The 27059-nt window shown below is 41.6% G+C and overlaps 1 protein-coding gene across 1 annotated transcript in view; it reads right to left on the reverse strand.

Annotated features, from left to right (window-relative positions):
• Snx4 (sorting nexin 4) overlaps window positions 1–27059 on the reverse strand; it is a 59624-nt gene that overhangs the window by 16956 nt on the left and 15609 nt on the right. The window contains exons 2-7 of the mRNA XM_075965890.1: window positions 21907–22028; window positions 19732–19867; window positions 18550–18699; window positions 17404–17451; window positions 10180–10235; window positions 1985–2057 (exon numbers count right to left, since the gene is read on the reverse strand). Of these exons, the coding sequence (XP_075822005.1) occupies window positions 1985–2057; window positions 10180–10235; window positions 17404–17451; window positions 18550–18699; window positions 19732–19867; window positions 21907–22028 (585 nt within the window). The remainder of the gene's footprint in view (window positions 1–1984; window positions 2058–10179; window positions 10236–17403; window positions 17452–18549; window positions 18700–19731; window positions 19868–21906; window positions 22029–27059) is intronic.

A 27059-nucleotide genomic window follows, 5' to 3' on the forward strand; every position in this document is an offset into this window, starting at 1 on the left:
ATTAAGTATATGGTGTTTCACCTGCATTCATGCCTGCAGGCCAGAAGGGGACATCAGATCTCATTACAGATGGTTGAGAGCCATCATGTGGTTGCTGGGAATTGAACTCAGGACCTTTGGAAGAGCAGGTAGGGCTTTTAACAACTGAGCCATCTCTCCAGCCCCCTATACATGGTTTAAAAAGAGTTATCCTCAACAGAAAAAAAAATAATACTTCCACTTTTCCTTTAAGCAGTTTCTAACTTGCCACCTGTCTTAAACAGCATCTGAGCTATCTTCTCCAGTTGACACTGCCACTAGGAAAAATCCGTGGAGTTTCTGTGTGAGTTTTCAAGCCCCCACCCTTGCATCCTGTCACCCTACTGTGACTGTTCGTGTCTCGGGACCTTTCTCATATTTCAGAACACTATTTTAAAACCCAAGTCAATCAGAAGGTATCACATGGTTCCACTGATATAGGAGAACTTTAACTTGACTCATACTCAAGTGTAATTTCAAAGTAATGAAAGACCTAGAAACCCTTTTAACTATTCAGTTCTTACTCCTAAGCAGGGGATAATAGAGAGAGCCACCCACTCCAGTTGACTTACTTTTTTTTCTTTTTTCTTTTCTTTTGCTTTTTTGAGACAGAGTTTCAGTTCTGACTGTCTGGGAACTCACTTTATAGAACAGGCTGGTCTCGAACTCACAGAGATCCGCCTGCCTCTGCCTCCCGAGTGTTGGGATTAAAGGCGTGCACCACCAGTGCCACCACCACCCAACTTACTCTGACTATCTTAGCATTTAAGGAGTCTATTGGGGCTGTGTTGAAACCTTGGTCTTTAGTGAAGTGTACAATTTTATGGGGATGCTGAGAATTCAATTTAGGTCCTCGTGTTTGCAGGGTGGGTACTTTTTACCCACTGAGCTGTCTCCACACTCGTAGTCTATCTTACGGTGTCTGTTGACAGAGATGGAGGTCAAGGCCTTGTACAAGTTGGTCACACACTTTACCATGGAGCTACATCCCCCAGTCCTACTTTTCTGTACTATCACAGAAAATTTCAAATATTATGAAAGTACGGAAAAGCACAGTTCAGTGGCATAGTACTTGTCTAGCATTCATGCATTCATGAGGTCCTTTGTTTGAGTCCCAAGACTGAGACATACAAACAAAGAATACAGAGAAGGACTGGAGAGATGGCTCCATAGTTAAGAGCACTGGCTGCTCTTCCAGAGGATCGGGTTCAATCCTAGCACCCGCATGGAAAAACTCACAATCATCTATTACTTTGCCAATTCTAGGAGATTCAACACATGGTAATTTTTTTTTAAGTTTTTTTTTTTTTTTTTTTTTTTTTTAGTTTTTTGAAACAGGGTTTGTCTTTAACTTTGAAGCCTGTCCTGGAACTCACTCTGTAGACCAGGCTGGCCTCGAACTCACGAAGATCTGCCTGTCTCTTTCTTCCAAGTGCTGGAATTAAAGGTGTGACCACCACTGCCCACCTATATTTTTTAAAAAATGTATAAAGACCAAAAACGTGTACATGTACTTCCTGGCATCCAGCTTCAATAATTATTATACAGTCAACCCAGTTCCATCTAAAACTGCACCACTGTACACTAGGAAGAAATGGACTCAAATTCTTCAAACTGTTTCTCCTTTTCTTTTTTTTTAAAGATTAATTTATTATGTATACAGTGTTCTGCCTGCATGTAAGCCTGCATGCCATAATAGGGCATCAGATCTCATTATAGATGGTTGTGAGCCACCATGGGCGCTGAGAATTATACTCAGGTCCTCTGGAAGAACAGTCAGTGCTCTTAACTGCTGAACCATCTCTTCAGCCCCTGTAAGCTGTTTCTAACAGAAAAGCCTTCCCATCTCTCTTAGAAGGCATTTTGGTTATGAATATACTAGATTTAAATGTAAAACCAGTCAAGCATGGGGACTCGGTGACAAGTGCAGTCTGTAGAAAGTGTCGCCGAGCTCTGGATCACTTACAGCTCTGACTCGAAGGAGATGGGAGATGACGGACTGCAGCTCGTCACTGTAGTGCTTCAGATCAGTAAACCTCCTGAAACAGGGAACAAAGCATCACTCAGGAAAACACGCAGAGTCTGTGCACAAAATAGCAATTCCTGCAAATAATGAAACTCATTCTATTTAACCACATCCTGTCCCTAAACAAGCCAATATCAACAGAAAAATACCAGAACATCAAGCAGTATATATACACATACTGAGAGCCAAAGATGCACACTTATTAAATTACATCATGAGACTAAGGCAGAGATAAAAAATCTGTGGGTATGGAAAATTATTTTGAAAACAAAACAAAAAAACAGGAAAAAATTTCTGGTACTAAAAATACACTAAATAGCAACCTCAACCTAAATAGCAGTCTGTCCTGGCACTAGTTCTGTAGACCAGCAGGCTGGCCTTGAACTCACAGAGATTCACCTGCCTCTATCCCCTGCCCCAGGTTCTGAGATTAAAGGCATTGCCACCACTGCCCCACCTAGACTTAAATATCTTATGTGAATGCTGAAGTACACCACTTGCACCCTTAGTGCCCACGGAGGTCAGAAGAGGACATTGGATGTCCTGGAACAAGTTTTATGTATGGTTATGAACCATCATGTGGGTGCTGGGAATTGAACCTGGATCCTCGGGAGGAGCAACAAGCATTCTAACCACTGAGCCATCTTTCCAGCTGAAGACAGCAAGGTTCTAAATGTCACTCCGCACACAGACTACAGAAGGCAGCAGGTGGGAAGTCAGTCAATCTAAAGCTTTCTCAAATCCACATCATCTCAACCCTTTCTTTAGAATCGACTTACACCCCGTGCTCTAGGTTCTACACTTCGTATCATTTCCCAATTTCTTTTTACCACAGTTAACCCATGCCTTTTACTTCCTAGTCACCCTTGAAGTTTCTCCCGTGGTCCTCTCTTTCTTCACTTGTGTCTAAGTATGTGAAAATCCTGAAATGTCTTAATAATCCCGTAGGTAAGAGAGTTTGCCAGGAAAGCAAGAGGACTTGAGTTCAGATCCCCAGCACCCACATAAAGTCAGACATGGCCTTCATGTCTGTAACTCCAGCACTGCAGGATGGAGATGGATGGATCCTGGGAACTCACTAGCCAGCTGGGCTACCCAGTAAGCTTCAGGTTCAGTGAGACACAATGTCCCCTTCTGGAACCTGCATGCATATACCATGTACACACACACACAGAGCTGGGCACGGTGGCTTACATTTATAATCCCTCAGCACTTGGGAAGCTAAGGCAAGTGGCTCACCGTGAATTTGAGGCCAGCGTGGACTACAGACTAAGATCCTATCTTAAACAATAACACTAAAAAACCCAGGGCAAGCCCACTACTGAAGTCTCACTGCGAAGAGTGAGCCACAGCAGACAGGTCCAGTGGCATGCAGGGTCTCACAACAGGATCCAGGTGCTGGATACCCTCAGGTTCACTCTAGGAAACGCTGAGTCTGAGTGTTCTTCAGATGTGAGTCCTAGACTCTCAGTCATTTGCTCATCAACCTTTCAATAAATGCATTCATCCCGTGACTTGATTGTAAGACTTCATGTTTATGAATGGTATGTCACCACATCCAAAATTCCTACCCAACCCAGCACTGTCTCCTACACCGTAGATCTATACCAGTCCCTTAACAGCACACTTGTAGTTAACTTTCATATCCAAAGCTTGACCTGCCGGGCGATGGTGGCGCACGCCTTTAATCCCAGCACTCGGGAGGCAGAGGCAGGCGGATCTCTGTGAGTTCAAGACCAGCCTGGTCTACAGAGCTAGTTCCAGGACAGGCTCCAAAAGCCACAGAGAAACCCTGTCTCGAAAAACAAAAAAAAAAAAAAAAAAAAAAAACCAAAAAACAAAGCTTGACCTATCTTTCCCTACCTCACCCCAAATCCATCCCACAATCCACAGCAGTCTTACAGTAAAGCCTAAGAACTACCTGTATTTTGTCGTCTCTCTCACCCCACACCCTTTCCTATACACCCAGGTTATCTATTCCACTTCTTAAATATTGCCCAGATCTGTTCATGTTGCGCTTGATCTGGTACTTCAGGTCAATATTAGCACCATCATCTATCACCTGGAATTCTCTGACGGCCCAGACTGGCACTCCAGTCTACCTCATACACTCTAATCTACTGCCTACTCTGTTTTGACAATCTTTCTAAAGTCAAAGCCTACATAATTTCTCTGGCTTTTTTGTTTCTTTTGTTTTGTTTTTTGAGACATGGTTTCTTGTGTAACAGCCCTGGCTGTCTTGGAACTCGATTTGTAGATCAACCTGGCCTCGAACTCAGAGATCCACCTGCCTCTGCCTCCTGGGTGCTAGCATTAAAGGTGTGTGCCACCACCACCTGGCTAAGGTGTGCACTATTATGTATAGCCTCTGTCAAATCTTGTACTGGGGAACCAGGAGCCAGAAATCCTTTACAGAAAGTTTCTCTGGAGTTTCTTGGCCTGACTCCCTAAGGGCCTTTCCTTTTAGGGCAGGCTTAACTATAAAATTCTTAAATATCACAATAGGTTATGAACCATTTCAGAAGACTATAAAATTGTAGAGATGCAGCCCACCTAAGTTAAGAGGACCAGAGGACCTTACATCTCAATGACAGAATACCCACAGCACACCAGTCTGACCATCTGATTTCTTTAAACAGCAGGTAGATAAGGAAGGAAACAGCATCCCTGTGGGATCAATAACATCATCAGTCAAAGTTAAAATTCTAAACACCCACAGACTGGCCAGCAGAACAAAGCCTGCATCTTCAGAGAAGTTAGATACTGGGGGGAAAGGTTTAAGGGTGAAAAATGAAGTCTCCATCAAGCCTTAGGCAGCAGGCAAGAAATAGAGGCGAATTTTCCAGAAATAAGGTCTAGATCCTTTGCCAGTATCAAACTCCATCCAGTACGGTCTGCATATGAAAGCAAGGACAGTTGACTTTTAAGGACCTAAGTGACAAGGCATTGTCAGAGAGACTAAAGCACACACAATGTCAGATTTTTGTCCTCTCCCAACACCAACCTTTTTCAATCCCTGATCAGAAACCAAGTAAACACCAATTCTAGCGTGATCTTGAGGCTGTCTACACCAGTGCAACCCATTTTGTCTTCTATTCCTTTTGAAAGAGTCCACTGTCATTACAGCCACAGGCTGCCTTTCATCTCCCCCTCAGACTGTAACCACTGTGCCCTCTCAACCTGGACAGGTGCTTCCCCAACTAGCTCCCACAGGCTTTTTCTGGATGTTTCTCTTCAGTCTGAGAGCTCAAAGGCACAAACCAGTTTGGAGTCAACTGCTGTCAATTTTCTACTGTTCTCTTATTTTCTTACATTTTTTTTGTCTTCTCTGTCCTATCACAGTGAAAGTGTAAAGTCACACGAATTTAAAAGGTTTTCTTTTTTCTTTAAAGATGTATGTATGTATGTATGTATGTATGTATGTATACAGTACAGGCTAGAAAAGGGCACCATATCTCATCACAATGGTTGTGAGCCACCATGTGGTTGCTGGGAATTGAACTTAGGACCTTTGGAAGAGCAGGATCTTAACCACTGAGCCATCTCTCCAGCTCCCCCTTTTAAACCAAGCATAATAGAGCACACCTTTAATCCTAGAACCTGGTAGGCAGCGAGAGTGGGTGGATTTAAAGACAACCTGGTTTACTCAGTGAGTTCTAAGACAGCCAGATACCCTGCTGCATCCCCCCCCCATGCACGCACGCACAAAGAAAGTTTAAAACATTATGTGTGAATGTGTTGCCTACATATGTGTGTGTATCATGTATGTGCTTGGTGCTCACACAGGTCAGAAGAGGGCATGGGGTCCCCCAGAACTGGAGTTACAGATGGTTGTGAGCCACCATGTGGGTGCTGAGTACTGAGCCCATGTCCCTGCAGGAGCAGCAAGTGCTCTTCACCCCCAAGCCGCCTCTATAGGCTGCACTTAAACCTCTTGTATAATCTGTAAATCAACCATCATCCAATATAAACCCAGAAGAAAAGACACTCAATGTATTGTGAGTCTGTGTGACTGTAAGAGTCACAATGTCAGCACCAACCTTTCTCTTTCAGCTTCTGCATTTCCAGTTCCTACTGCCCTGCCTATCCGGGAGCTGTTTTTGATTTGTAACCTTTTTCTATTGATGGTTACTGTGTTTGAGTGAATGTGAGCATGGGTGTGCTACGCATGCATGTGAAGGTACAAGACTAGCCAGTCTGTGAACTTCTGGGAGATTTTCCTAACTCCTCTCATCTCACCATAAAAGTGCTGGGATTCCAGCTGTGCATGCACCATCACATCTGGCTTTTTTGCTTGTTTGTTTGTTTATTGTTTTTCAAGACAGGGTTTCTCTGTGAAACAGTTCTGGCTGTCCTGGAACTCACTCTATAGACCAGGTTGGCCTTGAACTCACTTAAATCTGTCTGCCTCTGTCTCCTGAGCACTGGGATTAAAAGTGTGTACCACCACTGGCAGGCATCTTTTTTTTTTAATTTATTTAACTTTATTTTATGTGCTTTGGTGTGAAGGTGTCAGAGCTCCTGAAACTGGAGTTACAGACAGTTGTGAGCTGCCATATGGGTGCTGGTAACAACTCATGTCCTTTGGAAGAACAGCTAGTGCTGTAAACCGCTGGGCCATCTCTCCTGGCCCCACATCTGGCTTTCTAACATGGATTCTAGGATCAAAGTTGTCAGGCCTACATGGCAATCATTTTTTTTTTTTTTTTTTTTGGTTTTTCGAGACAGGGTTTCTCTGTGGCTTTGGAGCCTGTCCTGGCACTAGCTCTGTAGACCAGGCTGGTCTCAAACTCACAGAGATCCGCCTGCCTCTGCCTCCCGAGTGCTGGGATTAAAGGCGTGCGCCACCATCGCCCGGCACATGGCAATCATTTTTATCCACTGAACTATACTGAGAGCCCCTGACCCGAGTCACTTAAAAGACAATTCTAACTCTATACTACTTTCTATCAACACTTCCTGTTCCAAATAATCTGAAAACTCAAAGGCCCTAAGAAAATCATAATTAAATATTTGACCATGTGGTTTGTTTTTCTTTAAAAGAAAAATTATGGTTTTACATGTGATTTAAGTGAAGACAATGTTTTGTTTCTTCAGATAAGAAAAGCTAGCAATTAAAACCACAGTAAATGAAACTTCCTGGCAAGGTTATGGCTGGCACAATATTAGGACTGTTTATTTATACAAAACCAAACTAGTAGATTTAAAAATAACTACATAAAGAATATATAATTTATGTAATTTGGCCAATTTATCATTTAGATTCTGTTTCAGTGGACTTAGTTTATTTACAACATAACATAATTAGGCAATGAGTGGCCACTGTCAGACCAAGGAAAATGACCTTTACAGAGTCCCTAAAGCAGTGGTTCTATACCTGTGGGTCGCAACCCCAGCAGGTGTCAAATTGCCCTTTCACAGGGGTTGCCTAAGACCACTGGAAAACACAGATAACTACAATACAATTCATAACAGCAGCAAATTTATAGTTATGAAGTAACAATGAAAATAATTCTATGGTTGGGGTCACCACATGAGGAGCTGACTGTATTAAAGAGCTGCAGCATAGGAAGGCTGGGAGCCACTGGACTAAGGTCACGTAAACACAAGACTCCAGATCTCCCTTCTCACTGCTTTAACAGTCAAGTTGGTCTGGGGGAAAATACACTTGCATAAAGCAACTAGAAACAGCATTCTGGTCATCTCTCTGAAACAATTATTCTGGTTATCAGGAATTTAGGCAAACAGAATTAAAACTTTTTTGTGATGCATACTATTATAACAATGGCATAACTACTTTTAATTGTTATTAATCTGTTGGGCTAACCATAATCAGACCTAGAACAGAGATTTTACATACACTCTCTCTCTTTTTTCGTTTTTGTTTTCCTTCTGAGACAGGGTTTCTCTGTAGCTTTGGAGCCTGTCCTAGAGCTCACTCTGTAGACCAGGCAGGCCTTGAATTCAGAGATCAGCCTGTCTCTGCCTCTGGAGTGAGGGGATTAAAGGCGTGTACCACCACCTCCCAGCAAGAATCTCTTATAATGAAATTTAAGGCAAATCAATTTCCTTGTAACTAGACACTCATTTTTTTTCTTTTTTTCTAGACACTCATTTTATACTTTGACAATATTACTGGCTACAACCCATCTAAAATTCAAAAAACCTACAAACAGTATGGATAAATAAAATCCAGTAATTCAAATAATCTTGTAAAGCCAAAAGAAAATGAAGAAATCCAAATGACAAAATCTTTTTCATTATATTGATAAGCATTTAATAAAAAACTAATTAGTGAAACAATGCTAAAGTATCAACAAAAATAACAGATCCCTTAAGGAATATACATCCACCAATGTCACAAACTTAGCCTGTTTCTTTTAGAGTAACATAATTTTACTTCTAATCTACAAAACACCTATTATTTACCATACATGTCATTTTAAAACTTACAAAAACCTCAATGGGACCTTAATGAAAGAAGCCAATTTGAAAGGTAACCTATTATTTGGCACAACATTCTTTAAAAGGAGAAACTAGCCAGACAGTGGTGGTGCACACCTTTATCTCCTGTTGTGGGAGGCAGAGGCAGTTAGATCTGTGAGTTTGGTCCAGTCTGGTCTACAGAGCGAGTTCCAAGACGGCCAGGGCTACATAGAGAAACCGTCTTGAAATAAACAAACAAAAAATTATAGAAACAGTAAAACTAGAAAGTTACTTGAGCTGGAAGGAGCAGAGGACTTTAGGACATCGACCTGTTCCATCTATTCTACACGATGCTGCAAGAGCAGATGTGCTCATCCCAAACCAGGTCCTGTCCCAGCAACAAACTCTGTCCACCCAGTGCTCTGCGTGAGAGGTGGAGAATCAGAGTCTGGGGAGGAAACGGAGGGTTTTCTATGCTCACTGCTCAGTGTTGCTGTGAACCTAAACTTGCTCTAAAAAAATGTCATAAACAAACAATACTTGAGGGTGTATAATAACATAAACAGGTAGTCCTAGCACTCAGAAGGTACAGACAGGAGGACCAGGAGTTTAAGACCAGTTTGGGTCACACAGGATCTCAACACAACGAAATGGAGATAAGTATGGGTGCAGATCCTAGTAGCACTCACAGACGTAATTAAAATAATTAAAACAATTTAAAAATAATAAAAAACAGAAACAAAAGTTCAATGGTTATCATTATCACTTCCTAATTACCAAAATCTTAGAAATACTCATTTATATTTTATATTCAAAGTTTGTGATAAAAGTCAAGAAGGCCTACAGATTTAGCCTGGTGGCAGAGGACTTGCTAGCATGCAAGAGGCTCTGGGTTCTATCCCTACCAGAAAACAAGCAAAACAGAGTCTTAATGTTAACAATGTCAGTTTATGAATTACAGTTAGGCATGACAGGTTATCAAACACGCGAACTATAAGAACTTAGCTGACACTGATTAGTGCTGAAGGACTCGCTAGAGGAATCCTAACCCATGTGTATCTACGCCAGGAGCTGCAACTACAAACCATCTCTAGCTGAAGCACGCTTCCTGTAAAGAAGCGTGTAAGGAAGAGGCTAGCCCATCCACCAGACTCAGAGTGAGCACAACCTAAATCTCTAGGATCTGTCTTACCCCAAGAAGTCATGTTGCCAACCCCAGCATCCAGTACAGAAATGCTCTCAAGAGCACCAGACTGACGGTCACGAAGTCAAGGACTTGTGTAAGCACAGCACCTCAGGACCTTACACTGTGCATTTGCCCTCAGTTTTGTTGGCATACAAACTAGACTGTTATTATACATAAATAATACATAATTTTCTTAAACTGTGCACATTTGATAAGCGTTCACACAAGAAAAGCTACAGGAAAGGACTTTTCTCATTTTTCTGGTATCTTCAACATTTAATCAATGTTTCTAGAAAAAAAAAAGCAATGGTCTAATTTTCTATAACTTCAGACACAACCTTAATCTCAAATTACCAAACTTCAAAATCAGTTTTAGACTTTAAAAAGGTTTCACTAAATGTAAATTATTATTATTAAAAATATTTAGCAAACTAAGTGCATACATTCAGAAATGAAAAATGAAATAGATCGATAGGCATCACTCAAAACAACATTGTAAACTGTGATTAAAGCAAAGCCTTACTTGTCTGGGTTTTTCACTCTGAATGTTGCATTAAGCGCTTTTAACCTGGAGTCTGCCTGGAAAAAATAATTTGTTGACTTAATACAATTACATTTCAGGGTATAAATTCAAACAGCTTTACTTTCCCTTCAGAATTAAAGTGTTCAAACATGTGGATTTTTTTAATCATTTGTTATAAGCATATTAAACATATTGAAAAAGAATAGCTTCTTTTGAGAACAGCATACAGCATGTTATAAATCAAAATGAGTATGTGGCCTTCAGTGATTCCAAGCTAACAACCACCAACACCAATGCACCAGTAATGACAACAGCTCTGCATTATCTCCAAGCCAAGAAAAGTGGTGACCTGCCTAGGCAGGCTGTGAACCTGCTGCTTTATGGAGATCCTGTGTGTTCTGAGCATACTTCTCAGGTGGAATCCAAACCACATGGGCCTTCATTTTTCTTGTTATCATAATGTCTCAGAAAAAGAAAAAAAAATGGAAATAGCTACATTAAATTAATGCTATGCTAAATAAAGCAAGCTAGATGGCATCACATTACTAAAGACATCCCTTTTTTGGTTTTTGAGATGGGTCTCATGTAGCCCAGGCTGGCCCTAAACTCCTCACCCTGTTGTTCTAGTTCCCTAGCATAGGGTTTCAGGTGCCCGGCTTACAAAACACATCTTCTTAACTTCACTTATTTCTAGGTAATTGTTCTCTAAGAAGAGACAGAGAGGTAAATACTAAATAGGAATTTCATTGCATGAGAATCCTAATTTTTTACGTAAACAGAAATGAAAAAGAAAACTGTGTCAAGCATGGTGGTACATGCCTTTAGTCCAGCACTTGGAAAGTAGAGGCAGTTCAACCTCTGTGAATGCTAACCCAACATGGTCTATAGTGAGTTCCAAGACAGCTAGTGAGGATTATGTAGAGAGATCTTGTCTCAAAAATAAAACAAAAAAGATGGTGATATGCACCAATAATCACAGCACTTGGGAGGCAGAGGTAAGCGAATCACTGGGGCCAGCCTGGTCTACAAAGTTCAAGGTTAGGCAGAACTACGCAGCTTGTCTCCAAGAACAAAAAAAAACCAAAAACATCCACAAAACCAAACCCAAACAAACAAACAAACAAAAAACCCAAACCAGGGTGCTAAAGAGATAGCTTAGCAGTTAAGAAAGCTTGCTGTTCTGGTAAAGAGCCTGGCTTCACAGTTCCCAGCACCCCATGGCAGCTCAAAACTGCCTGCAACTCCAATTTCAGAGGATCCCATGCCCTCTTCTAGTCACCATGGGCACTAGGCATGCATGTGGTACACATACATACAAAATACAAATGTAAATCTTAAAAAAAAATACATCTTTAAAAAAAACCAAATGTAGTTTGGCTTTTTAAAAATATCTCTATCCTCATGAAGACTTTATATTATTCCAATTTCCAACCCATACTTACAAATACTTTCAATTAACACAACAAAGTAAACCAAAACCAGCAGGATATCTGAGTTACTCCACTAAGAAAATAGGAACAAATAACAAATGAGCTCTTTCATATACTCAGCGCCCACAACTCCAGAGTAAGGGATCTGCACAGTTGGCCAATAAACACCAAAAAAGTTTAAAGATTTATTCCTTTTATTTTATGTGTATGAGTGTTTTGCCTGTGGGTATATATGTGTACTACATACATACCTGGTGCCCAGAAGCCAAAAGACTGGTACTGGAGTTACATATAGCTACATGGTAGCCACCATGTAGGAGCTGGGAAAAGAACCCAGGTCCTCTGCAAAATTAGCAAGTGCTCTTAATTGCTACGCCATCTCTTGAACCTCTCAAATCTCACTTTAAAATAAATAAATACATTTATTTCTTTATTCATGGGGGGGTTGCCTACATGTATGTCTGGCAAGTCTGTTCACCATATACATGCTTGGGGCCTGTGGAAGCCAGAAGGCAGGAATGGATCTCCTGGAACTGGGTAAAGATGGCTGTTAGCTACCACTTGGGTACTGAAGGCGAGCAGCCAGTGCTCTTAACCACTGAGACATCTCTCCAGTCCTCTCAAATCTCACTTTTGTTTGTTTGGTTTTTTAAGACAGGGTTTCTCTGTGTAATCCTGGCTGTACTGAAACTAGTTCTGTAGACCAGGCTGGCCTCGAACTTACAGAGATCCACCTGCCTCTGCTTCTTGAGTATTGGGATTAAAGGGATGTACCACTATGCCCAGCTTCAAATCTCTCTCTTCCTCCCCCCCCCTTTGGTTTTTGGAAACAGAGCCTGTCCTGGAACTAGCTATTGTAGACCAGGCTGGCCTCAAACTCAGAGATCTGCCTGCCTCTGCCTCCGCCTCCAGAGTGCTGGGATTAAAGGCGTGCGCCACCAATGCCCAGCTCTCTCTCTTCTTTTAAGATCTATTATGTATACAAGGTTCTGTCTACATGTATGCCTATATGCCATAAGAGGGCACCATTTTATCATAGATGGCTGTGAGCCACCATGTGGGTTCTGAGACTTTAACTCAGGACCTCTAGAAGAGCGTCCCCAACCTCTGAGTCACCTTTCAAGCCCCAAATCTTACTTTCTGATCCCACAATGTTTTTCTTTTTTCTTATTTTTAAACCTTTCCTTACCAAACATATCTAGCAGAATAGGTCCATCGCCACTGCTCACTTTAAGATCACACAGAAAGAGGAGATGCTTAAAATGAGACCAAACCAGAGAGTCCTCTGAAGCAACTCTGAAGAGTTTCCTAGCCCACTGCAAAGCTGACAGGTTACTTTGCATTCACCCAGAAGCTCTCCACTCAACACCCAAAGATGCACCTTACCTAGTGCTGTTTATAGCACCGTAGTTTTCTCCTCTAAAGCAGGATTATCTGAAATCATGCCCTATGTGTTTCCCGACTGTCCATTTTTGTTTTACAAAGCTGCACACTCTGAATGCACACTGACTCTGGAGCAGCACAAAGGCTGCCGTGTCAACACTTTTAGCGTTTTCTCTATTTTCTCCTAAACCTTGCCAAAGAAACTACCCAGCTTGGGTTTCTCTCTCTAACTGTTCTTTGCTGACCTTAGGGTTGGTTCCACTGCAGATCTCCTATCCTTCAGATCTCGACTTAAAAACCATCTCTTCAAGGGAGACTATATTAGGTCAGTTCGCCCAAAACCATCCTAGTTTGTGCCCCTTGCTCCTGTCTTAGTAACAGTGCCCTCTATACTGCGCACCCAGTATACATACTCTATACAACACAAAGAGTCAGTCTGGATAACAAATTCCGTTCACACTTTTCTTGAGTCAGGGTCTCCTCATATATACAGCTTGGAGTGGTTTGGAACTCATGATCCCCCTGCCTCAGCCTCACAAATGCTAGGATGAGAACTGTGAGCCCTGAGAGCCGAAGTTCCTGGGGCTGGAGGATTCTATGTTGAAGATTGTGCAGACTGATGAAAATTTCGTGACTGTGCAGAGCTAGAATGTTACAGGTTGACAGCCAAAGCGACCTTGGACCTTCGGTCCCTTCACTAGCCCTTTATCACTAGCTAGGGTAACTGACCTAACTTCTGACTATTAGGTAGAGCCCTAGGAATAGATTCTTAGCAGACCTCTAGCTTCCACCAACCCAAAGGCTAAGAATGCTATCAAAAAGCATCTGAGTGCTGGGCGATAGTGGCGCACGCCTTTAATCCCAGCACTTGGGAGGCAGAGGCAGGCAGATCTCTGTGAGTTCGAGGCCAGCCTTGGTCTATAGAGCTAGTTCCAGGACAGGCTCCAGAGTCACAGAGAAACCCTGTCTCGAAAAACTAAAAAGCATCCAAGTGCTACAGCAGTGCTCTCCTGGCTTTGCTGAAACCTGCCCACCTGCTGTCCCCACCCACGTGTGTTGTAAAGGCAGTAATGTATTTTGTTCTGTTCATGGAGTTCATGCACCCTCCACAGCACAACCCATCATTCTAGACAACCCCAATTCTGTGTTCCCAGGCCATGCTTGCTCGTGAGCCTTAGAATACTTTCTTGTTATTCCCACTTGGGAAAGAGTTGTGCTTTGTGTTGCTAGCCACTGCCTGCCTGACTCATCTTAAAGTGACTCCAGAAAACAAACCCTACTGGTTCATTAACAACAATCATAGTCTACTCCTCTTGTGCTGCTTTTCACAATTCAAAAACAAATTTTTTTTTTTTTTTGTTTTTCACTGGGTTTCTGTGTAGCCGTGGCTGTCCTGGAACTCACTTTGTATATCAAACTGGCCATGAATTCTGAGATCTGCCTGCCTTTGCCTCCTGAGTGCTGGAATTAAGGGAGTGCACCACCTGTGAACCAGCTTCAACGTATTTTCTAGATGACTTATCCCTTCTTAACACATATCCCACTCCTTAAGAACAGGCCAGTCACGGTCTGCACAGCACTTAGAGCAGCAAGTACCTCACATTCTGCAGGTACCCAGACTGTGGAATCAGAGGCTAGCAGAGGGCCACACCTTGTCTCTGGCATTCCTTCTTCCAAGCAAAAAGAAGGGTTCCAGATTCTTCTGAATCAGCCTCTATTCATTAAGACCTGGGCAATACAAAGGTGAGCATTCTCATGATGCAATTAACTGACTGAAGACCATCTTAGTCTGCACTGAACTACTTTGTGTTCATTACTCTAGGGACAAACCCTGGGCTCTCCTTCCACAGATTCACATACCATGAGTATTTAAATAAATACTCCAAACATGAAGCGGGGCTTGAGAGGGCTGAAAGTATGGCAGCAAACCATGTTACATCCATCTGAACATCGCAGAATCCTGTGTTGTCTAATTGTAGCTTTCAGTGATCAGATGAACTTATTGTTAGATATACAACCTTCATATAAATTAAATGTGACCCTATATGTGTGTGTATATACATACCTATCGACGTATGTATACGGTGTCATATATTAATACATGTGTGTATACTTGTGCATTGTGAGGCTGTCCAAAAACATCTCATTTTTTTCATGGAAGAAAGACTTGAAAAAGAATTCATAATAAAATAATAAGTTTCTGAAATATCTCCTACTTTCAACATGTGACATTTTGAATAATTATTAATTTTATGTATTATATTAAATATAACCTTTCGAATACTTTATAAAAGAAAACCTCAAGCTTTAAACCACAAGGCTATACAAATACAAAACGTTACTTAAATACTTTAAAGCCATCTGCCCAAAAGATTTAAAGGACCCTGTAAACAGCACATTCTAGAATAACAGACAAACTTGAGAGTTATCTCAACACTACCAAATTGTGACAAAACTGAGTATAAGAACAGATAAATAAGTAAAGACTAATGGCCAAATCAGTGACTAAATATCTGCTCATATACAGAAAATTCATGCAAATAACTTGATATTAGTCTTATCTTTTCTCATTCACTTGTAATATATTTTAGAATATTTATCAGAAAATGTAAAATATGAATCTTTTAAAGTTTCAAATTATTTCAAATCCATCCCTAAACTTACAACTTTCCTCTAAGGACCACCAAGTGCTGAATTAACAATCAAGAAACTGATATCTGCTAATAAAATACCCAACTAGTTAAGAGTCAGTTCATGACAGAATCAGACACTTGATTATATTTCCTGTTTATTCTGTACTGAATTTCAAATTCCTAAATGCCAATGTCTGAAGCTCCAGGAGTTGTTTGTTTTTTGTTTGGCTGGTTTGTTTTTAAGACACTGAGTTTCAGGTAGCCCAGGCTATCTTCAAACTCACAGAAAGATGAAGCTGACCTTCAATTTCTAATCCTCTCCACTTCCCAAGGAATTTCACTATTTACCACTAAGCCTAGTCTGAGGTGTTTTTAAATTACTGAACATAGTTTGTTCTTGTCTAGGTGTACTATGTTGAATATAGTTTGTTCTTGTCTAGGTGTACTATGTTGAATATAGTTTGTTCTTGTCTAGGTGTACTATGTTGAATATAGTTTGTTCTTGTCTAGGTGTACTATGTTGAATATAGTTTGTTCTTGTCTAGGTGTACTATGTTACTGAGGTGTTTTTAAATTACTGAACGTAGTTTGTTCTTGTCTAGGTGTACTATGTTACTGAGGTGTTTTTAAATTACTGAACGTAGTTTGTTCTTGTCTAGTTGTACTATGTTGAACTGATTCATCATTTACCACCTTTTTTTAAGACTGCTTTTCAAGAGAAGGTCTCACTATGTAGCTCTGGGTGTCTTGGAACTCACTATGTAGACCAGGTTGGCCTCAAACTCATAAAGTTCCCACCTGCCTCTATTCCCCATGTTGGTATTAAAGGTATGTGCCAGGTGCCAGTACACCTGGCTATCATTTACTATCTTATATTAAATACTAGGTTCAGCATATTTTATCTGAAATGTTTGGGTCTTTACAATGTAATCTTTGCCAGTTGAGTATCCCTTTATGTAAAATCTGAAATAAAAAATATCTCTAAGTCTAAAACTGAATTATACAATAAAATGTTTTAAATTCTGAAATACTTAGTATTTCATAATATTTCAAATTTCAGACTTTCAATTTGGGATTATTCAACCTGTATTTTACAAACTTATTCTGTATTTGTCTCCCCTCCTCACACGACTTACAGCAGACAAACCCTTCTAGTCTGTAATAACCTGTGCTGGCTGTCCCTCAGGAAGATCTAGAGAGCCCCAATCCTTCACCACTGAGCTTCTCAGTCTCCAGGAACTCTCTTTTACAAGCACCAATGCTAATGACTATAAACCTGCATCACTAACAGGGGCCATTTCACCACGACTCCTACCTCTTTTCAAATTGGTTACCATGCTTCAGAAGTAAGACAAAGGCCTCATCCTAGGTCTACCAATGTCATAAAAACCAAGTGTGGGTTTCCCTAAGTGTCTTGTCTCCCAGTAAGCAAATGTGGGAGTCAGAGAACAAGTGAAGTGGCCAGGTAGAATTTAAGGAAATGAAAATGTAGATGTACTCCTATACTGTATGAAAACTCTATACATTGAATTTACATTATTGATTTAAAATAGTTTCTGGGAAGATTCAGAAACTTCCCACTATAGCCCAACCAACACTAAAATTACACAAATCAAAAGTGAACTGAGTGTTTTCTTGGAAATCCTTCTAACGATGTTAGACGCAAAGCTGACCCCCACCATTAGCTCAGCAAACAGAGCCACATCTCCATTACGAGCACACTACCATGCTGGGAACTGTAGGGGATGTGGAGCACACATTCACACAAATATCCTTACCTTCAGCTGAAATCCAGTCTCATTCACAGTCTCCTTCCAGTTGCCTTCCTAAAAGTCAAAGTCAGTTTCAGAGATCATTACTGCAAAGCCTAACAAACAACACATAATGTTCCTCATGAAATAAACTGAGTATCTACCATTCTGTTCTTAATTCAAGTTATACAAGAGACCATTTTCTTTACTTCAAAACTACAAATTCAATGCAAATTCCAAAAGTGTAAAAAACATCCAAGATTTTAGACATCTGGCTTCCTAACACTGAAGATTTTTAAGTTTTCATTTAGGTAATTCTAAAAGACATAAAGTTTTAGTATCTTTTTTTTTTAAAGATTTATTTATTTCTTATGTATACAACATTCTGCCTTCATGTATGCCCGCACACCAGAAGAGGGTGCCAGATCTCATTACAGATGGTTGTGAGCCACCATGTGGTTGCTGGGAATTAAACTCAGAACCTCTGGAAGAGCAGCCAGTGCTCTTAACCACTGAGCCATCGCTCCAGCCCAGTTTTAGTATCTTTTAAGTGTAAAAATCTTAGCTGTGATGGGGCTGGAGAAATGGCTCATTGGTGAAGAACAGTTACTGATCTTCAAGAAGACCCAGGTTTTCCCCCCCAGTCCCCACTCTGTGGCTCATAACCAAATGTAACTTCAGTTCCTGGGATTCAACCCTGCTTCTTACCTCCATGGACTCTTGCACCCATGATGTACAGATACATACAATCAGAGACATACATACACACACACACATAAAAAAAATTTAAATAACTAATATTTTTAAAAGCTTAGCTATTGGGGTAGTGAGATGGCTCAATATTTAGGTAAAGCATTTGCCATGTAAGCCTGGCAACTAAGACCAATTCCCAGAGTTACTGGAACGGTGGAAGGAGGGACTGACTCCACAAAGCTGTCCTCTGATCTCCACATGTGCCATGGCAGGTGTACCCCTCCCCCATGTCACACTCCAGAGAACACAAATAATTTAAAAAAACTCAGCTAATGACAGAATCTAATAGCCCAAAATTCAAACTAACAAATAAACTGCCTACCAAAAGCTAACTCAAGAGTCTCAAGAATCAGCATTTTCTAGTTTTTTTAAAAGTCTAACTCAAATATTTTTTGTAAAGACTAATTAAAAGAAGAATACCTGTGTTAAAAACAAATAGAAGATTTTGTCTCTACAAAGGACAGGATGTGAAGCAACCCTCAAGAGAAAGTTTTCTAAGCCTATCCGTCGTCTCTCCACAAAGTCTGGATCCATGTTGTCAGCAGAGAGTTTGTGCCACACGAACTCTGCCTGGGGAAACAAGGCAACCATTAGGAACAGGCTCAACCACAGTAAGTACAGCTCTTACCCTCGGTCTTAGCTAGGATTATACTGCATTGACAAAACGCCATGACTAAGCAAGGTGTGAGAGAAGTTTATCTGGCTTACACTTCCATATCATTGTTCATCATCAAAGCAAGTCAGAACAGGATCCTGGAGGCAGGAGCTGATACAGAGGTTATAGAGGGGTGCTGCTCACTGGCTTACTCCTCATGGCTTGCTGCTCAGCCTGCCTTCATACAGAACCCAGGACCACCAGCCCAGGGTAGCACCACTCACAATGGGTTGGGCCTCCCATCTCAATCCCACATCAATCACTAGTTACGAAAATATCCCACAGGCTCATGTGCTTACAGCTCAATCTTCTAGAAGCTTTTTCTCAACTGAGACTTCTTCCTCTCAAATGACTCTGGCTTGACATAGCTGACATCAAACCATACAGCATACACCTAGAAATTTCTCTTTACAACAGAAGGAGACCATTAAAGAAAACCACAATGCAGAGAACAAGTGATCCTGTGGTGCCCAGCCAACTGATGCATCTACGACATAGCTCCTGCACCCAAAGCTCAGGGGACATCTGGGAGAGGGAGCAGAAAGACTGTGAGAGCTAGAGGAATAGGAAGTCTACTGTGAGATTGTGTCTCCTGGGAATGACAGGAAAGCTATACCTATGAACATGTCTGCCTAAACAAGACTTGCACAAGGATAATACTAACATATATGCTAGCATGGAAGGGGGCATCTTATGGGGCCTCAACCCTAGACAAAGAACTCTAGGCAATTAGTGAATGCTAAAAGTAGAAGAAATAGCCTCTTTCGTGGGACTGGACGGTCAACCCCGAAATCATAAACACACAAGTAACATTATACAGACTGAGCAAGTTCCAAGACAGAGCTACACAGAGAAACACTATCTTGAAAAGCAGAAATAAAAAAGAAAACAAATAAATGAATGGGGTCAATTCCAGGCACTTCTCAACTCCCACGGCTCTGTCTTACCCGCTTTTCAGGAAGAGGTGGCACAACAATATGCGGGTAGTACACTAGAAGGTAGTTTCTCAACAGCTCAAACTCGCTGTACCGCCTCCACAGTGAGTCTGTGAGGACGCTCTGACCGTCAGCATGTCCAACTGACCTGAAAAGGAATCAAAGGCATCTATTACTCCAAAACTGAACACATGATGCCAACTCCTTCAAAACCTTACAACCCCAGGAAACAGAATTCCTGTGCCCATTTTACAGATGAGGATGCAGCTGTGCTCTGCCTACAAATGCACACTCTGTGTTGTGCGCTCAGATTCAAAGCTCTCACCCGAGTACTTTCCTTCGGTTATGGAAAACCCATCTGAACTCATGAGAAAGAGCTATATGGGAACATTCTAAAAGCTGCAGTGTACAATTGGTTTTACAATATTTGTTACAAAAAGGCACTTGTAACTTTACTACTGCCACAATGAGGGGACAACTTCATGACAAAGACCCAGATACCACAAAGTCTGGGTTCAGTGTATGAGTCAATCCAACAGACCCGAATACCAGGAGACCCACAAGAACAAAGTTAGCTCTGGAAGGGCAAGGAAGAAAGTTCACAACTCACGTCTCTTTTCCCTTACAGAGCTGGCAGGCACCTCATGTTTTACCTACAGAAAAGTCCAAACTGCACTTAGGAGGAAGTTAGGGAAAGAGCACGTGAAGGCTATTTTAAAGCACTCAAGATTTCTGCTGCCATCATGAATGCAGGGTTTTGACTTTGTTGTTCTTTAGGATGGGGTCTTTCTTACTATGCAGTTCTTATTGGCCTGAAACTTGCTGTGTAGACCAGGCTGGTCTGGAACTAACACAGAGATCCACCTGCTTCAGCCTCTAAGTGCAAAGAGAAAGAGTGTGCCTCCATGCCCAGCTGCAGAGAAATTTGAAACATTATCAAACCTCCTTATTTCCCAATTCTTCACTTGACAATAACTTATTTGTCCACCAAGAAATGCACAAACGATCACAATGTGTATTTGTCCATCAAGACCTAGTGACCGAGAAGCTAAATTAGTCCTGGAGCAGTCATTAGAGAGGCTCAGCGCAGCAGCTACTTCTCTGTAAGTTTGTTTTGGTTTTCAGGTGGGTTTTACCATGCTGGCCTAGCTGGCCTCAAACTCATACATTTGAGAGATCCTTCTGGATGGACTGGCAGTCTACCAGGCCCAGTTGGGGGGGAGGGGCAGGGAGAGAGGAAAGGTATTAATTTTCCTGCCTTAGCCTCCTGAGTAACTAGATTTACAATATACTACTGTTCTTTTTAAAAAGATTTATTTTATTATTCTTAATTATGTGTGTCTTTGTGTGTATGCCACATGAGTGCAGGGGTCCTCAGAGGCCAAGGTGTTAGATCCCGGAGCTAGAGTTACAGGCAATTGTAGATGCCTGATGTGGGTGCTGATAATCAAATTTTAGGTCCTCTGCAAGAGCAGTGTATGCTCTTAACCATGAGGCCATCTCTCTAGCTACTATACTTGGCAATTATTATTTTCATCATTATTCTTTTGAGACAGGGTTTTACTATATAGCCTGGGTCTTAGTGCTAGAATTACAGTTGTGCACTGCCACGCCCTACATGTAAGTAGTAAATATGCACACCAGGCTGGGCACAGTGCACAGACGCAGGTCAGGAGGCAGGTGAACCTCTGTGAATTCCAAGACAGTCAGGGCTACATAGAGACCCTGTCCCCCAATAAAAACAACAAATAAATAAATAAAACAAATATATTAAGCTTACCACTAAGGTTATTAATTACATATTAATAAAAGGAAATACAATATGAAATATAAAACACAGGAATATTAATCACAGTCTAGTTTGGAGAGGCATTAAATCAACTATGTCTAAAACAGCTTCCAGTTAAGATTCCCAACTTCAACATGAAATAATAATTTTATCCTAACTTACAAAAGTTTTCCTTGGCCTTGTCTCCCAACTAGAAGAATTTAATAACATACTGCTTCCCCAAACATTCCTACATGCTCTAGAAGACAAATCTCCATCCTTTTATCTTGAAACAATGTCCTATCACAAGAAAACACACCCCAGCAGCTGAAGGAATGCAGTCATTCAACCCCACTCACAGACAATAGCTGCCAGAAAACCCTCCCCACCTAAAGGTAAGCCCAATCCTGGCAACCTACCGTGTCTCAACGAGGTAAGCAGTGTACGTTTCTTGCATGTTCATGGCGTTTCTTCCAGTTCTCTTTTCTGCTTCAGAAACACTGATTTCTATTTTCTTCAACCAAAAATTATTTCCCGTCATCTGGACAAAAATAAATGGAACAATAAAAGCCCTTTAGATGGTATTGATACACGAGGATGATGGGGGGGGGGGAATACGAACAAAGGATACTATAATCACGCATGACAATATAACAAAACCCATTATTTTATGTAATTAACATATGCTAGTGAAAATGGTATTGGAAAACTCATAGGCATATTAATAAAATCCAGCACTGGTAAATATTTCCAGAAGGTCTGGGGGCTGGGACAACAGCTCAATAGGTAAAGTGCTTGCCATGCAGGCAATGAGGACTTGAGTTTGAATCCCCACGTCCTCTGTAAAAGTTAGATGAGCAGCATGCACCTGTAACTCCAATGCTCCTTCTATGGCACCACAGGAGGCAGTGACAGGAGACCCATCTCAGTAAGGTAGGAGAGGATGGCAACCAAGGCTATATACTCTAACCTTCATACACATGCGCAGCACACAAACACACATAAATATATTTTCTAAGTTGTTATGGGTTACTAAAAAATAACACCAAGTGACAACCTCTTTTTATCAACATACTACAGTACCTCAATTTCTTGAAAGATATTTTAATAGGTACCATACATTTAATTATTGTAATTCCAACATTCCACGTAAGCAACCAAGGATAAAGCTATACAGGAATATATAAGAAAAAGCCTTCAGATGGGATGCAGCTAAGGGCTACAGCCCCGCCTACTATGTTTGAGGCTCTCTCTGAGTTTAAGTTTCATCATTGCAATAATAAAAAAAAAACCTTAGGCTATATTACAAGCAGAGGATTCTGGGAAGAGTACCTGGTGCATTATCAAGTACCAAGTATCTACTAACCCATCGAGACAACACAGATTTTGTATTTAAAAATATTTTTTGCAAGGGTTGGGGATTTAGCTCAGTGGGGAACCCTTGTCTAACAAGTGGGGTTTGTCCTGTCTTAGTTAAGGTTATTATTGCTATGATAAAACACCATGACCAAAAGCATGCTGGGGAGGAAAAGATTTATTTTGCCTACACTTCCACATCATAGCTCAACAAAGGTCAGAACAGGAACTCAAACAGGGAAGGAACATGGAGGCAGGAGCTGATGCAGAGGCCATGGAGGAGTGTTGCTTACTGGCTTGCTCCACATGGCTTGTTCAGCTTGCTTTCTTATAGAACTCAGGACCATCAACCCAGGGATGGCACCTCCCACAAGGGACTGGACCCTTCCCCATCAATCACTAATTTCAAAATTTGCCCTATAGGCTCGCCTATAGCTCAATCTTCTGAAGGCATTTTCTCTTTTTTAAGCATAATTTTTTTTAGCGACTTTGAGAATTTCATATTATGTACCCCAATCCTGCTCATTTCCCAATTACTCCTCATCTGCCCCCTCACTCCCATAGCATCCTCACCAAAAGAAAATTTAAAAAATATTAAAGGGGCTGGAGAGAAGGCTCAGCAGTTAAGAGCATTGGCTTTCTTCCTGAGGACCCAGGTTCAATTCCTAGCACCTACATGGTAGCTCACAATTGTCTATTACTCCAGTTCCAGAGGATCTGATACCTTCATACCAATGCACACAAAATAAAGTTAAATAAATTAAAAAAAATATTAACTAAAAACAAAATAAAATAAAACAAACCAAAAAAAACCACTTCGCTCCCGTCTTTCCTTTGTCTTACGGCACTGGGAGTTGTGGTACGTCACACCGTGTGCCCTTTGGTCCACTCAGCTTTACTTGTAAGTGTTCTTTTAGTTGTTGGGTCTAGTTCAAGGTCTCTGGCTTCTGGGACATCAATACTGGACCCCTCACCAAAACTCCTCGCCAATATCCTGCTGTTGCCCCGGTGATGGAGGTGCTGCAGCTACGGTTCAAAGAACCAGTATGTTCATGTATTCTGCTGGCAAAACAGATGGGGTAGATTCTGGGGTGGGCTGATTTGATCAGTTTTTGCCCCTCAGGCAAGGGGCAGAGCCAGCTCTTCAACACCCATGCCATCAGGGCCAGCTCTCTAGCACTGCCCTTGGATTTCAACACTTATGGTTCCTATGACCCCATAGGCCATGAAGATAATAAACAGACCCCAGCTGCAGCAGGACCATGGACCCCAAAATGGCCCTCAGCAGCAGCTTCGGTCCAGATGTCACTATGGCCCTGGTAACTACACAGGCCACCCAGATGAGTGTGGCCCCGGTGGCAGCATGGCCCTTGGACACCAACATGGTCTCAGGTGGCTGACCAGACCCTGGGTGTCCACATGGCCTTCGGTGGTAACAGAAGCCATGGACATCACTCAAACACTGCCTGGTATAGGACCACAGACCCAGACATGACCCTCAGCAGTAGTTACAGTGCAAACTGCAAATGTCACCATGATCCAGGGTGGCAGCACAGGCCACTCAGGTCAGCATGGCCCCAGCAGCAGTGTGCGTAGCCCCAGGTATCTGCCCAGACCCTGATGGCATTTTCTCGGTTGAGGTTCCCTTCCTCTGAAATGACTCTGGCTTGCTTCAAGTTGATATAAGAACTAGCAGTCACAAATCCTTAACTAAAAAAAAGAAGTCACAAAAAACAAACAACTAGCCGGGCGATGGTGGCGCACGCCTTTAATCCCAGCACTCGGGAGGCAGAGGCAGGCCGATCTCTGTGAGTTCGAGACCAGCCTGGTCTACAAGAGCTAGTTCCAGGATAGGCTCCAAAGCCACAGAGAAACCCTGTCTCGAAAAACCAAAAAGAAAAAAACAAAAACAAAAAAAAACCCCAAAAACAAACAACTTCACAAACAAACAAGGCTAGTAGCACACACAACCTTTCCAGGCTAGCCAGGACTACACAGTGGGACCTGTCTCAAGATACAAACCAAACAGAACAAGAAACAAACCAGTGAGCTCCAGGATCAATAGACCCTGTGCAAAGGGAGTAACGAGGAGGGGAAGGAGAGAGGGAATGCACGTTCATATGTAGGCACAGGACACCTGATGTTCTCCTTAGATTCGGTGCACACCGGGGCAAACACTGACTCCCCCCAAAAAAGCAGATCCTTTATGGAAAGGCAGCAGGGAAGGGGTATATATTAGGAAAAAAATAAAGATACACAAATGTAAAAATACCATAATGAAGCTCAGTATTTTGTGCATTTGTTAAAAGTAACACATAAGAAGAGATTTTTAAAAAGCTGCACAGGTTGGGGTGATGACTCAGTCCGTAAAGTGCTTGCTACTTATGCATGAGCACCTGCGTTTGCATCCCCAGCACTCACAGTTAAAACACTTTCAATTCCAGAACTGAGGAGGAGGCAGCAGGATGATCTCTGTGGTTTGCTAACTAGCCAGCCTAGCCAAATCTGCCAGCTCTAGGTCACTGTCTGAAAAAGCAGGTAGAGGGTGATCCAGGAAGAGACCTAATGTCAACCTCCGGCACCCACAGGAATGCACATACACACGAACACACATAAAAATGCGACAGTAAAAGCAATAGTTACAGAGAAAATCAAACTTATGTATGACAGTACCAAAAATGGAATCAATGATGAAAAATAGATAATATCCTCGTTAGTATAGTGGTAAAAAAAAAAGAAAAAAAAGAAAAATAGATAATATATTTAGGAAGTGCTCCCAAGAAAAATACAGAAAGTGATGTTGTATATTTATACACACAAGAGAAAATAAGAGAGACAGAAGACATCAGAGGAGAGCTCAAAGAATTACCTAAGTTGGTGGGCATCAGCGTGATAAAGGTCACGCTGGCGGAGATAACCAGACAGCTCTTGGCCTACAGCCTGCTGTTTGATTTATCACCATCTGCTTCAGTGAAAATTCTCTCAATTCTAAAAGCACATAACTGTACTGATAAATCACCTTCTCAGCCCAAAAGATAACACATTAATCATGATTTCAGCCTGTCATACTATCTAGTAATAACAAGCACAAAATTTTTTAAAAAGCATTAAGTTCGAAAATAATATCAAAACAATGTACATGGGTTGTTAAGTCTCAAGTCCCAGAACAAATGGATGAGGTGCCTAATTAACATATCAAAGTGAACCTGGCCTCCAGGTTCTCAGCACCCCTACCTACCTGTTATATGGTGTGGCTGGCAAACCCTGCCCTCTACCCTGAACTCTCCAACGCAGGGGCCTAGGCTGCCCTTCCCCCAGAGGTTATCATCTATATAATCCAGACATTTTGGTTACCTGCCCCTTTTGTACCTTTGCCCTCTTGGCTGCTACACCTATTTCTCCTCTGTGGTAGTTTGAGTGTAACTGGCACTATTAGGAGGCGTGGCTTTGCTGGAGTAGGTATGGCCTTGTTGGAAGAAGGGTGTCACTGTGGTGATGGGCTTTGAGGTCTCGTATATGCTCAAGCCATGCCTAGTGCCTCAGTTTCACTTCGTGTGTCCTGTACAAGATACAGAACTCTCAGTCCTTTCTCTGGCACCAAGACCCACCATGATGATAATGAACTGAACCTCCCACATCTGAACCATAAGCTACCCAATTAACTGTTTTCCTTTAGAAGAGGTGCTGTGGTCATGGGGTCTCTTCACAGCAATAGAAACCCTAAGACAGCCTCCCTCCCCTCTTCCTCTCCTCACATAGCTCAGGGTCCTGACTACTGTGGACTCTCCCTTTTGTCTACAATGAACTTTCTCCTCTACCGTACCTAGGAACAGTCATGTCCTTTCCTTTTTATTTCTTTTTTCATTCATTAACAGCAATACCAGCAGGGCTGGTAGATGTATACCATATTCCTTGTGCTGAACCTATTAGCATAAAACAGCAACAATATCTAACATAACCAATACCTGTAACTGTTAAGAGACACATTTACAGATGTGACTGTGCTTGAGAGCTGGCTAATGGGAATAGGGTGCTATTTAAATCACACATTTAACACTGTAGAAAACATTAAAACTAAAAGAAAATAGGCTCCGAGCCACCCAAGATTACTAAAATGCTTAAAAATAGCTTAGAATAGGAAAAGGGAAAAAAAAGTAGTAAAACCAAAAATGTCAGGGCAGAAACACTGGGATAAAAAAAAAAAATCAAACCAGTA

Source organism: Microtus pennsylvanicus, chromosome 1 (assembly GCF_037038515.1).
Source record: "Microtus pennsylvanicus isolate mMicPen1 chromosome 1, mMicPen1.hap1, whole genome shotgun sequence".
In the NCBI taxonomy this organism is placed as follows: Eukaryota; Metazoa; Chordata; class Mammalia; order Rodentia; family Cricetidae; genus Microtus; species Microtus pennsylvanicus.